Source organism: Psammomys obesus, unplaced genomic scaffold (assembly GCF_907164565.1).
Source record: "Psammomys obesus unplaced genomic scaffold, mPsaObe1.curated_primary_1811, whole genome shotgun sequence".
In the NCBI taxonomy this organism is placed as follows: Eukaryota; Metazoa; Chordata; class Mammalia; order Rodentia; family Muridae; genus Psammomys; species Psammomys obesus.
This window is the reverse complement of record NW_026596356.1, coordinates 562,670-576,013: the sequence shown is the minus strand read 5'-3', so window position 1 is coordinate 576,013 and position 13,344 is coordinate 562,670. Positions and strand designations below refer to the sequence as shown.

The window sequence follows — 13,344 nt, the reverse complement described above, 5'->3', positions numbered from 1 at the left end:
ACTTGCTCTGTAGACAAAGCTGGCCTTGAATTCACAGAGGCCTACCTCTGCCTTCGAGTGCCGGGATTAAAGTTGTGCACCACTGTCCAGCTCATTGTTTCTTTTTGATAGTGGGTCACAATTTTATTTTTTTTTTAAACATGTAGTCGTTCTTTAAATTTCGTAGAAAAATGTTTTGGTGACTGTCACTGAAAGACACCTTTTCACACCAGCAGCTCTAAAATTCTTTACTCTCTCATGTTGTTTGCAATGTATTTAATACTTAAGTCTTTTCTTAGCTGAAATGTATTCATCAATCTTACTACACCTGCCTTTACTCCTTTTAGTGTCTGCTAACACCTTAATTATATTTAAATTAAGGTGTTTAAATATAAATAGGTTTAAACAAAAATAGAATTGAATTTTAATACTAATGATACTTAGGAGCTAGAGTATTTCAAACAAGATATAAAATTTATCTATTTCCTTGAGATTTATTTTATTATTTCTCTCTCTTTCTGTGTGTGTGTGTCTGTGTCTGTGTGTGAGTCTGTGTGAATATGAGCACACCGCAGAGGTCAGAAGAGGGCATCATTTCTTCTGGAGTTGTAGGTGGAGGTGGTTGTGAGCCACCCAGTGTGAAATGAACTCAGGTCCTCTTTAAGAGCAGCAAGAGCTCTTAACCACTGAGCAGCTGGCTGTGCTTCCAGAGGACAAAGGTTCTATTTTCAACATTCACATTGCAGCTCACAACAGTTTGTAGCTCTAGTTCCAGGGGAGCTGATGTCCTTTTCTAGCTTTTACGAGTACCAGGCATGCATATGGTGCATATACATACATCCAGGCAAACACTCATATGTATAAAAATAAATAAATATAAAAATCTCCATCCTTCTAGACTTTTATAAACATTAATGATATCATAAAATATTAAGACATAGTATTCAATATATTTTACCTCTCAGTTCAAGTTTTCCACGTACCGTAACAGACTTTAATATATCTTTTGACAAGCCATCCAGTAATTGAGCCCACTGACTTCCTTGACTCTAACAACTTCTATTTAAATTTTAGTTCTGCTTTTCTCATGCCATATATAGAACCTGTCATCTGGAGGTGGCATATTTTGGAAATTTAAATGTCAATATTCCAAACTTTTATTATCCCTTATTCTAAAAATACTTATTGGGCACATAGCTCCTGTTCTACCAACTAGAACGTGGCAGATTCATGCCCTCATGTAGCTCAGAATGTGACAAAAAGACAAAAGTATAAGCAATCATAAAATCAGGTTGTTATCCATACACAGCATGGATATCTAACCCACCTTGGGAGTTTAGGCCTTTTGGGGGTTCTAATGTCTTTGATGATTTGGAAAGAATAAATAGGATGTTTGTCAAATAAGCCAAAGCAAGGGAACAGAGGACAGTATCCCCAGTGGCTACTTCTTGAGTCCAGGGAGAACAGAGTGTGGAAGCCAGAGAATACATGGTCACAATGGGATTTACATTGGATCTGTCAACATTCAGATACTGTCTGCCTCTAAACCAAGAAGTATGTGCAAAGATTGACATGATAATTAGGAGACAAAATCGATAGACATTGGACTAGACATTAATCAGAGAGGAAGAAACATCAACAAGAATCCTATTTTGGGGTGACGTAGCTTAGTGGGTAAGGGCACTTGGAACTAAGCCTGGTGACCTGAGTTCAATTCCTGGACATGCCTCCCCTCCCACCATGGTAGGAAAGGACTCCTTCAAGTTTCTCTTATCACCCCAACACATGTGACATTGATATGTCCTGCCTCATGCACACACACACACACTAAATGTTTAAAAAATTTTTAAAGAATTATAGCTTGACTAACGGGATTGTGAGGTCTGTCATTTAGAGACACAGGAGCAATTTGGGAGACCAGCATGATGAGACCAGGACTCCAGGACTGGATCTTAGGAACCAAAGAGATATCAAGGTAGAGATGTATAGTAGATAGTTGGGTAAGTAAGTCTATGCTTAAGAGAGCTGTCTGATTTGGAAATAAAAATTGTCAGTCAAAGCAAGAGGGGGATGGGTGAAGCTTTAAGAATGGATGTGGTTACTCAAAGAACATACACAATGAGAGAATATTACTAAACATACTGAACTTTGATCTGGAGGCATTTGTTCTAATCAATGAATATTGCCATGGATTTAGTATGAGATGACAGTAGCTTTCCCTCCCAGCTCCTCACCAGAAGGAGCCAGGTGTAGATCTTCCATCAGGAAAAGGAGCGAGCTTTTGGAGTCCTGGTGATGACTGGGGGTTGTGTTGGCTTGTGTTTGGCCATGGACCCCTCTGCTCAGCAGGTGACGAAGGTGGGTAGAGCTTACTGCGGAGTGGATGGGGCTGTGAATGGAAGGGTGATTTGGCACCACAAGCACCTCCACAAAAGCCGACTTCCCTGTTGCCATCTCTCCAGCAAGCAGCACTGGCTGTCCATTTGATAGAAGCAGGTCCACCACGTACAAGAGCTGTTCTGTCTGCAGGGCAGAAGCAGGCTTAGTGCGCAGCTCCAGACAGGACAGTAGTCAAGCCAAAAATTAGGTCTAGGGAACTTGTCTTAATGACACATTTAAAAATCAGGCTGTGTGTTCTTGTAATTGTGGAAATATCACAGTATGGGAATAGTTGGGCCTCAGGAGGACCTCAAATACTGGCTACCCTCTGGCATAGCCCCTTAAGCCTCAACCCAAACTACTTCCTCACTGTCTTCATACCTGGGAAGAGGGCTGGAAAGTACCCAGACTTCCTCTGACATGGCTGCTCAGGTACTGGCCAGAGAAGGGGACCAGTGTCCCATCTTCAAGGTTCACATGTAGATCAAACACCAAGGCTGAAGGAGGTGGCTCAGGGTAGTTGGTCAGGGAACTAATAGAATTCCTCATGAAGTTATCAAAGAGAGGCCAGTGCCTGGTCAGAGGACATGCAGGTACAAGTCAGACAGTCTGAAAAGTTCTGTCTATGACATTCACATGCTCCACCATATCCCCACTGTAATGCCCATGAGGTTTATTTCCTGCAGGCCAGTCTATCTCAGCTCTTTGTATACCATGCATCCCATTCTCATGTTACCTGGAGGGAAGGTGGGATCCAAAGCCCCAGATTACGGCAAAAAGAAAGCTGCTGATAGCCAGTAAGTGTCTCCTCTGCTTTTTATTCACATTGCCACTGTCAGACTGGGGCCTCCTTTTTGGAAATTTGAAGCTCTGGGTCACAACATTGCTGCCACTGAAGTCCTCTGTAGTGGTCACCGTGATCAGAATAGGAATCCATATAGAAAAAGAAGATGGAAGGAAAAACAAAGGTTGGCTACATTACTTTTCTTCACTTTTAGTTCCCTGCACCAACTTCACCAAGGAACCTATGCTTGTGGCTCAGATGTAACACAGTTACCCTTAAGATCCCAGCTCTCTCAAAAGCCAACCTTTTTACCTTCCTACCTTGGGTGTTTGGCTTCTCCTCCTCAAATAAGCGTAAATGGGGGTCAAGTAGAGCACGCAAGATGCGGGCCAGGCTGGTAACCTCTGCCACACCCGGGCAAGCACCCTGATGTCCATGTACCTGTAGCAGAGAACTGGCACCTATGCAAGTCAGGAATCTGAACACTGAAGGCACCAGCACTTCAGCTAAATGGTTGAGCTCGGTGATTGTCTCTTGATGCAGGTGGTATTCATGGGGCAGAGAGGCCATCAAGACATTAAGCATGCACTGCCAAGTGTGCTCCCCACAACACCAGACTAGAGCACACCTGCCTACCACTGTAGGAGACATGCCTGCTGTGTCTGCCACCTCTATCAAGAAAAAGGTTCTCAGGGGTCTTGCTATCTGCTGGCCATTTGGGAGACTCAGCTGTGGAGGGTAACTCAGGAGGCAAGTGATGGAGTCTACCCATGCAGGGTTAGGGGCCCCGTCACATACTATCCATTGCTGGATCCCTGTGAATGTCTCTGACTGCCCTTCTGAGCTCACATAATTACAATGAGGGGAGGAACACAGGAGCCTGGGAAAGATGCCATGGTGCCAGGAGGGCCCTTCTGACCACCCTAGGAATTCTTGGGAGCTGAGCGCACTGGGATACAGGTGGGCGACTTCCACAGACTCGAGCCCCTGCTTCGAGGTGTGTTCCATGGCTGCCAGCCGATTCTGAATCTTAAATAAGCTCTTCCAACAAGTACTCTTGCCACTGCCCGCGGGGCCCAGGAGCAAAATGCCAGAGGTCCGGCTCAGGGCCTGACTGAGCTGCTCCAGAGACATCAATGTGTTAGGGGTGGGAAGCAGGCCTAACTGCTGGAGTTCTTCCACCATCACTGACCTCACCAGTCTGTGGGTCATAGGCTCTGCCAGCACATTGCTGGCATTAGGGAAAATCCCACAGAGCAGCTCTCGGAGCTTTTGCAGGCGGAGCCCATCAAGAATGCTGAACAGTGGTGAATGCAACAGGGCACGCAGTAGGGCAGTCTCCTCAGGGGAAGCTAGGTTGTGGAGTTTCTGGGACTTTTCTTCCTCAGTTGCATTTAGTGTCTGTATTGTATCTTCTAGTACCTGCTTAAGCAGTGACAAGCGGCAGGGCAAGGCCCCAGACACCAGCTCCCGCTCTAGGGAGAATAATTTGGATAGGCGAGTAGCCATGCGGGAGGCATCCTGCACGCCTGCTCCCAGGAGGTTCAGCTCTGCCACTCGCTGCAGGTCAGGCCATGTCAGGGCCACGGGACGCAGCAGCAGGTGCAGATTGGCAGGCACAGTAGGACTCAGAGCAGGGAACGTCAGGAAACAGCCGTACCCCAGGTGCATGGATACACAGTGATTCTCAAAGCAGCCAGCACCGATGAACAGGGGCTTCGCAGGGTTGATGGCACTGATGTTTTTGGAAGCGTTCCGGGCTAGTGGGGCATAACAATGGTGCAGTTCATCCAGACGTTGGCCCAGGGCAGACAGCAAGCTGGGAGGTAGGTGGTGAGCATCTTCCAAGAGCAGCCAGGCTCCACCCTGAAGGGCACCATTCAAGTAATTGCTCAAACATCGGAACTCTGTCTGGGGCAAGCAGGGCATTATTACCAGCTGGCGGCCCAGCGCCCATGCCAGGTTATTCACAGTTTCTGTCTTGCCCCAACCGTAGTGGCCTAGTAGGGTACCACAGGCCACCTCCTCCAGGGCCAATAAGAGAACCAAGACTTGCTGCTCATACATCAGGGTTGGTAGAGGCCCCAATTTGGGACCCAGGTACTCATAATTGTATATGAAGGACCGGCCCAGCACATCTACCCAGCATGTAGCTGGTGACAGAGAGGGCTCAGCAGATGCAATAGTCTTAAGACACTGCAGAGGGTTTTTGAGGTTCAAGTGAGATGAACCCAGGTGATACTTAAGTTGGCGGACCCAGTGGAAGTCTGTCAGATCACTGACCTGGTTCTTCTCCAGGAGTTGTGCTATATCCCTATGAGTCATTGCCATGACCAACAGGGTACTGAATAGGCTAGTCTGGCGAACAGAAGGCCGAAGATGCTCACCCTGGGAGTGCCTCTGAGCCCGTATGAATTGAACCAGTATCTCAAGCTTATGTACATGTACGGGACTCATACGTATGCTCCTACACTTAAGCAGAGCCTCCTCCATCTCAGCCCGCCACACTATCTGCTCTGCCACCAGTATGCACTGCCATGGAAAAACTTGGATGGCATCTAGCCAGTGCTGGACATACAGGTACATGGACACCTGTCTTTGTTGAGGCATTTCCTTCAATGTTTTAAGTAGGGATGGGCCTCGAGCAAGGCGGGTGGACACACAGCTCTGCAGCAGGTTCACCATTACAAAACGCAGGCACTTCTCCAAAGAGGCTAGCCACTTAGGAAGATCTGGATGCAGAAGAAGGGGCTCCTGAAGCTTCACTTCCTCTCCACATGCCCCTAGCACAGCAATTGTCTCCACAGGAGCCTCTGTATTTGAGCTCAAATCCTGGGAATTCTTCCTTTCCTCATCAGTTTCATTGGATTTGAATCTCACGGCTTTAATGTGAGGAAAGCAGCGCTGTGCCCATGGCTGGGCATCAGAGGTCTCTAGAGGGGCAGCCAGAAGGGCCACCAGTTCACTGTCACTGAGCAAGAAGAGGCGGGGGAATTGGGCACATACTCCATAGAGGACATCCTCCAGAGCCATGATGATGGCCTCCAGCTCCACAGCTCCTGCTTTCAGGAGTTGCTGGAGATGCTGGCCTTGGAAGTAAGGGCTTCTCTTGGCATTGGGTACTATAAGTGACAGAACCTTTGGGTCCGCTACAGAGATGTGCATTAGCATCCGATACTGATCATCCATGACCTTGAAACGGGCATTCTGTGGTAAGAAAGGTGATAAGTGAGGTGTATCGGGACAGCTCCACTCTTCTATCCCTCCCCTGATACTTGGGAGCCCCTTCCCACTCTGTTCTAACTCTCTTTCCTACCAGCTCAGCAGAAGGAAACTGGATCTTCATCTCATGTAGAACTTTATTCAGAAAAATCCACTTCTGCTGGAAAGCCACCCATACCTCCAGCAGAGCACCTGTGTGAGCAGTCAGAAAAATACTTGAAAGAGATTCTAACACCTTCAGGGGTTCCAGCATCTACTGACAGAAATGTACTGCTCAGCAGAACCCAGGGACCTTATTAGAGGAAGTAAACATTCACTGGAAATAAAAACCTGGTCACACTGAACCAAGAAGAGACCGGGAAAGTCCTTCCTCTGTCCTTCACATCTTCTGTTCAATGTCCACCTGTCACCCTCTGGGCCAGTCTACATCAGGTTCTACCCATCTGCCCAGCCAGAGCCATGTACTCACCCAGGCCATACATGATATTCACCCACTCTAAAGCGGTCTTATGCAAGTCTCCTGACTTTTGGATGGCTAAGATCTTGAGTAGTGCCTGGAGACTGTTCTGGATGGCATCTTGCAGGCTGCTGTAGTCTAAGGAAGAAAAGGATGCCCTGAACCAAGTTCAGCTAAGCTGGTATCATTCTATGTGAGTCAAGGGCAGAGACTGGGCAGGAAAGAGAACATCTTGACCTTCCTGGGGAGTTAATTACCTCAATACCGTTCTATCTTCAAAGATTCCACCAGTCCATAGTGTTGATATGTTGGAGAACTGAGTTTTCCGTTTTGGTTTTTTGTTGTTGTTTTGTTTGGTTGGTTGGTTGAGGATTTTTTGTTTTTCTTTGTTTGTTTTTGAGATAAGCTTTCTCTGTGTAGCCTTGGCTGGACTCACTTTAGAGACCAGGCTGGCTTCAAACTCATAGAGATCCACTTGCCCCTACCTCCCCAAGTGCTGGGATTACAGCCGTGCACCACCACACCCCCAGCTGAGAAGTAGTATCTTAAAACAGGCGCCGTGGACAGACTCTACACCAGCTGACTTCTTCTGCTACATGTTGTCATTATTTTGTTTGTTTTTGTTTTGAGACAGGGTTTTTTCTCTGTGTATCCTTGGCTGTCCTGGCCCAAACTGGCCTTGAACTCCCAGAGATCCACTTGCCTTTGCCTCCTGAGAGCTAGGATCAAAATGCGGTGTGCCACCACTGAGGGGCTTATATTGTCATTCTTATTTAGTTCTGTAGACATTCATTAAGACATCAGAGCCTTCATCCTAGAAAGAGGGCTAATGGCGCCAAGTCCTGACTATGCACACAGCAAAAATGCCCATTCTGAGATGACTGGGACCCTGGTAGAAAAGTTGAGACCAAATGTTTTTCTCATGGTATTAGCACTTAGCTCCTTTGTGCCACTTAAAAAGAGTTTTCCCACAATTTTTTTGTGTGAGACCAGGCCTGAGTAAAGCACAGATACTACCTAGATTAACAACTGAACTGAGTGAGATTGATTTGGATAGGTGTAGGACTCTCTAAATACCTATGTTTGAAAGAAAATACTCAGTATCTTCATCTCAGAATGTCTCTAGAAAAAACAATATTGGAACAGTTTGGGTCCTCTATTTTATCCCCCTTTAAATGACCACCAAACCATGGGGAAGCTTAAAAGCCCATCTGCTGTGCTTGTCTAAAGAATATGGAACAGACTACAAATCCTTAAAGTTACCTGAGAGCTTATATGTCTTATTTCCTTTATACCTGCCCCAGACCTCAGTCAGATTCTCATTTGACCTTGAGAAGGTTGAAGAGGTTGTGGGAAGTCTTAACCTAGCTATGTCTGCCAACGTATGTTATACTTAAAAAGAAACATTCCTTGGGGATATTTTAGATGTTGAACTAGCCTTTTCATATATGTCCTTGTTCTTATTTTTCTAAGAGTCTAAAGGGGAGAGTGAATGGTTACTCATGTCACCCCTACAAGAACATAGCTTCCTGGGTTAAGATTTAAATACACAAGGTTCCATTATCTTGGCCTCATTCAGGCAAGTGATGTTACTAGTTTCACAGTGTATGGCCACCACAAAATGTATCCTTGATTACTGCACCCAGAGCTGATGCAGAAGCCTAGTACAGGGAAAGACGACACTTAGGGAGGAAAGTCAAGCACACAGCACTCTGTAAGTCGGAGCCGGAGGGGCAGTGGGACAGAAGGTAGACTGAGGACTGTGAACGTGAGTGAAACTGAAAGAGTTCACTTGGTACCTGAAGTTATACTTAGAGGTGGCCCAAGAACAAACTAGCCATGGTATGTACTCCACTAGTTTTTAAAATTACTTTAATAGCAGAGGAACCTAAGGGTAGAAAAGGAAAGTAGGATAGAACAAAGAGAAGCAGATGGGCAAAGTGTGGAACCATGGTCAAACATGAGCAAAACAATCAGCATAAAATGTGCTTCTGTCAAAAGTAGGAAGAAAATGTCTATTGTATCATAGTCTAAGTATTAACTAGAGATTAATATGTTTCAGTTAACACTTAAAATGATTAGCTCTAAATAATAAGAGATGTGAACAAGAAGTCCATGTAAAAATAGATAGAAAAGGTTTTCCAAACCAAATACTGTACATGGATAAGGATTCTATTATAATGGAAAAGCCATATCCTAGGGGTGAGTGTGGTGGCACACACCTTTAATCCTAGATTTTGGGAGGCAGAAGCAGGCAGATCTATGTGAGCTGGGAGGCCAGCCTTGTCTACATAGAGAAACTGTCTCAAAAAGAACCAGAAGAGGAGGAGGAGAAAGCCATATTATTCTACGACAGATTTGCATCAGCTATATATTTTGCCCAGAGAGACTCATAAATAGCCCAAATCCATCTACTTTTCTCATTCTCCGCTGCTACCATCCTAGTGTAGGCCATTATTGTTTTTTTTATTTGAGTTACACCATTTGTCTTCCAGCCTCTATTCTTTGCCTTTCAATCTCTGTAATGAACTAAAATCTGACTTACCACTTCCCTGTAACAAATATTCTCTATGATTTAAATGTTACTGAACAAATTCTTTTGCATGATCTGACTTCTCTAACTTCATTGTCTATTTCCTGTTCCAAGCAGTCTTTGGGTTCTAGAATCAGTAAGTTGGAAGGCCCTCTATATCATAGATATACTGACCATATAAAGTTTTGTTGCTGTGATGAATTGCCTGGCATACATAACAAGGGAGAGATTTATTTTAGTTCATAGTCTCAGAGGTCTTGCCAATCGCTGTGGGGAAGTTTACATCATGGTGGCCAGGAAACAGAAAAAATGGGAAAATGGGAAGAGCCAAAGCAAGATGTGGCTCTCAAGACACATAGCCAGTGAACCACTTCCTCAGTTAGGCCTCATCTCCTGCTTTCTAACACCCAACATTGCCATTGCATCCTGAATTCATCAGGCAATTAAACCCTTAGGATCCTATTACTTCCCAAAAGCCCATTAGATGGCCATCAAAGCCACAATACATGAGCAAGAGGGAGACATTGCATAATTCAAACCACTACTATGGTACTGACTAATGATCAAACTCCAATAGAACCTCATAAATCTCAAGCTATTCTTTAGAAGATTCCAACATTTTTGCTCCAAGTTAAATCATATGCCTGATTAAATTCAACTTAAATGAATATGTTTGAAAAACCTGTGAGTTATGTCACAATTTCAACTAAATAATATAATCTAACAATGCTGCTTCAAGCTGGGTGCAGTGGCGCACACCAGTAATCCAGGCACTCGGGAAGGCAGAAGCAGGCAGAACTGTATGAGTTTAAGGCCAGCCTGATCTAAAAAGCGAGTCCAGGACAGCCAAACCGTGTCTCAAAAAAAAAAAAAGTTGCTGTTTCTATGGGAACTGTAGAAGGCTTTGATAAAGATGAGTTCATAAAAAGTCCTTAGGAAAAAATGTTAGCAAGTAAGTGTGCACGCATACATTTAGCTAAAGTAAAAATCTCAAGTCCTAATTTCCTTCCCAGCCGATTTTTCTTTTGTATGAAGAAGGAAATTTCATATTCAGCCACTGCTGAAGGAGTTCCCTGGTAGAATTTTTAGGGTCACTTATGTATAATATCATATTACCTGTGAATAATGATACTTTGACTCCTTCCTTTCTAATTTGTATCCCATTGATCTCCTTTAGTTATCTGATTGCTCTAGCTAAAACTTCAAGTACTATGTTTAATAGATACAGAGAGAGCAGACAGCCTTGTCCTGTCCCTGATTTTAGTGGAACTGCTTTAAGTTTTTCTTCATTTAAACAACACCCTTTTCAATAGCCACAAATAATATAAAATATCTTGCTGTAATTCTAACCAAGCAAGGACTTTTGCTTACATGACAAAAACTTCAAGTCTTTGAAGAAAGAAATTGAAAAAGATAACAGAAGATGGAAAGATCTCCCATGCTCATGGATTGGTAGGATTAACATAGTAAAACTGGCCATCTTGCCAAAAGCAATCTACAGATTGAATGCAATTCCCATCAAAATTCCAACACATTTTTCTTATCAGACCTTGAAAGAACAGTTCTCAACTTCATGTGGAAAAACAAACAAACAAACAAAAAAAAAAAAAACCAGGATAGATAAAATAATCTTACACAATAAAAAAAAAAAAATCAAGTATCACCATCCCTGATATCAAGCTGCACTACAGAACATGGTACTGGCATAAAAACAGACTGGTTGATCACTGGAATCAAATCAAAGATCCAGAAGTAAACCCACACATCTATGGATACTTGACATTTTTTTAACTTTTATTAATTACACTTTATTCATTTTGTATCCCCCCATAAGCCCCTCCCTCCTCCCCCCCCGTGCCCCCCCGCCCCCCCCCCCTTTCTGCATGCATGCCCCTCCCCAAGTCCACTGATAGGGGAGCTCCTCCTCTCCTTCTTTCTGATCTTAGTCTATCAGTTCTCATCAGAAGTGGCTGCATTGTCAGGGTTCTAGGTTATCTCCACGGATAGTCCTTGGTTGGAGTATGAGTCTCTGGGAAGTTCCCTGTGTGCTACAGAGGGCCTCTGAAAGCCAGAAGAAGAAAACAGGAAACAACCTCGGAACCTGCCACAGAGGGCCTTTGAAAGCCTCTGCCGTGCAGACTGTCAAAGCAGATGCTGAGCCTGATGGCCAACTGACGGGCAGAGTGAATGGAATTTTATGTAAGAAGTGGGAAATAGTAAGAGCTGGAGAGGACAGGAACTCCACAAGGAGAGCAACAGAACAAGAAAATTTGATACTTGATTTTTAACAAAGAAGCCAAAACTGTACAGTTGGAAAAAGAAAGCTTCTTCAACAAATGATGCTGGTCTAAGTGGATATCTGCATGTAGAAGAATGTAAATAGATCCATATCTGTCACCGTGCACAAAACTCAAGTCCAAGTGGATCAAAGACCTCAACATAAAGTCAGATACACTAAATCTCATAGAAGAGAAAGTAGGAAATAGCCTTGAATGTATTGGCACGTGAAACAACTTCCTGAACACCAAAGGGGCACCAACAGCTCAGGCACTAAGATCAACATTTAAAAAATGGGAGCACATGAAACTGAAAAGCTTCTGTAAGGCAAAGGACACTGTCAAAAGGACAAAATGGCAGCCTAAAGAATGGGAAAAGATCTTCACCAATACTACATCTGACATAGGGCTGATATCCAATATAAAGAACTCAAGAAATTAAACATTACTCAACCAAATAACCCAATTTTTAAAAATGGGGTACAGAGCCAAAACAGAGAATTCTTGACAGAGGAATCTCCAGTGGCAGAGAACTTAAGGAAATGTTCACCATCCTTAGTCATCAGGGAAATACAAATAAAAATGGCTCTGAGATTCCATCTTACACCCATAAAAATGGCTAAGATCAAAAATACAAGTGATAGCTCATTCTGGTGAGGATGTGGAGTAAGGGGAACACTCCTTCACTGCTGGTGGGAGTGTAAGCTTATACAAACACTTTGCATATCGATTTGGTGGTTTCTTAGAACATTAGGAATAGTTCTACCTCAAGACCCTTGCAGGCAAATGGATGGAACTAGAAAAGATCCTCCTGATCATTCTGAAGTAACCCAGGCCCAGAAAGACAAACATCATATACACTCACTTATAAGCTGATATTAGCCATAAAGTACGGGATAACCGTACTACAATCCATAGACCCAAAGAAGCTAAGTAGCAGTGAGGGCCTGAAGGGGAGAAACTTGAGTTTCACTGAATAGTGGAAATAAAATAGACTTGGGTGTGTAGAGAGGGTGTGATCTAGTGGGGAGAGGATGGAGGGAGAGAGTAACAGGAGAGAGAACTGGAATCAGTGGGGGGGGCATCTCTGGGAGAAGCTGAAACCTAGGACAATGGAGACTTTCAGGAATCAATGAGTGTGACTCTAGCTAAGACTCCTGGCAACGCGGGATATGGAACCTGAAATGGCCATCTCCAGTAACCAGATAAGACTTCCAGTAGAGGGACTGGGTCATCAACCCATCCACAAAACCTTCGGCTCACAATTTGTCCTGCCTACAAGATGTGCAGGGGTAAAGATGGAACAGAAAGTGAGGGAATGGCCAACCACTGAGCATTTTGAAACTCATGCCGTGGGAGAGAACCCACCTCTGACACAATGACATTCTGCTGTACTTGTAGACAGGTGACCAGAATAACTGTCATCTGAGAGGCTTCACCTAGCAACTGATGGAAAATGATGTGGAGACCCACAGACAGACATTAGGTGGAGCTCAGGGAATGCTATGAAAGAGGGTGGGAAAGGAGCCAGAGAAGTCAAGGACACTACAAGAAAACCTACAGAATCAACTACTCTATACCCACAGGGGCCCACAGGGACTGAACCACCAAACAAAGAAAATACATGGGATGGGCCTACACCCTCTACACACATGTAGCAGTTGTGCAGCTTGACATGTGGACTCTAACAGCAAGAGCTCTAAGGAGCAAAAGC

At 44.3% G+C, this 13,344-nt stretch overlaps 1 protein-coding gene across 1 annotated transcript in view; it reads right to left on the bottom strand.

Moving 5' to 3' along the window:
• Positions 1-13,344, bottom strand: part of Dnhd1 (dynein heavy chain domain 1) — a 69,732-nt gene that overhangs the window by 21,249 nt on the left and 35,139 nt on the right. Inside the window, exons 19-24 of the mRNA XM_055597453.1 lie at positions 6,834-6,959; positions 6,459-6,556; positions 3,463-6,349; positions 3,095-3,260; positions 2,740-2,932; positions 2,214-2,502 (exon numbers count right to left, since the gene is read on the bottom strand). Coding sequence (XP_055453428.1) covers positions 2,214-2,502; positions 2,740-2,932; positions 3,095-3,260; positions 3,463-6,349; positions 6,459-6,556; positions 6,834-6,959 — 3,759 coding nt within the window. The remainder of the gene's footprint in view (positions 1-2,213; positions 2,503-2,739; positions 2,933-3,094; positions 3,261-3,462; positions 6,350-6,458; positions 6,557-6,833; positions 6,960-13,344) is intronic.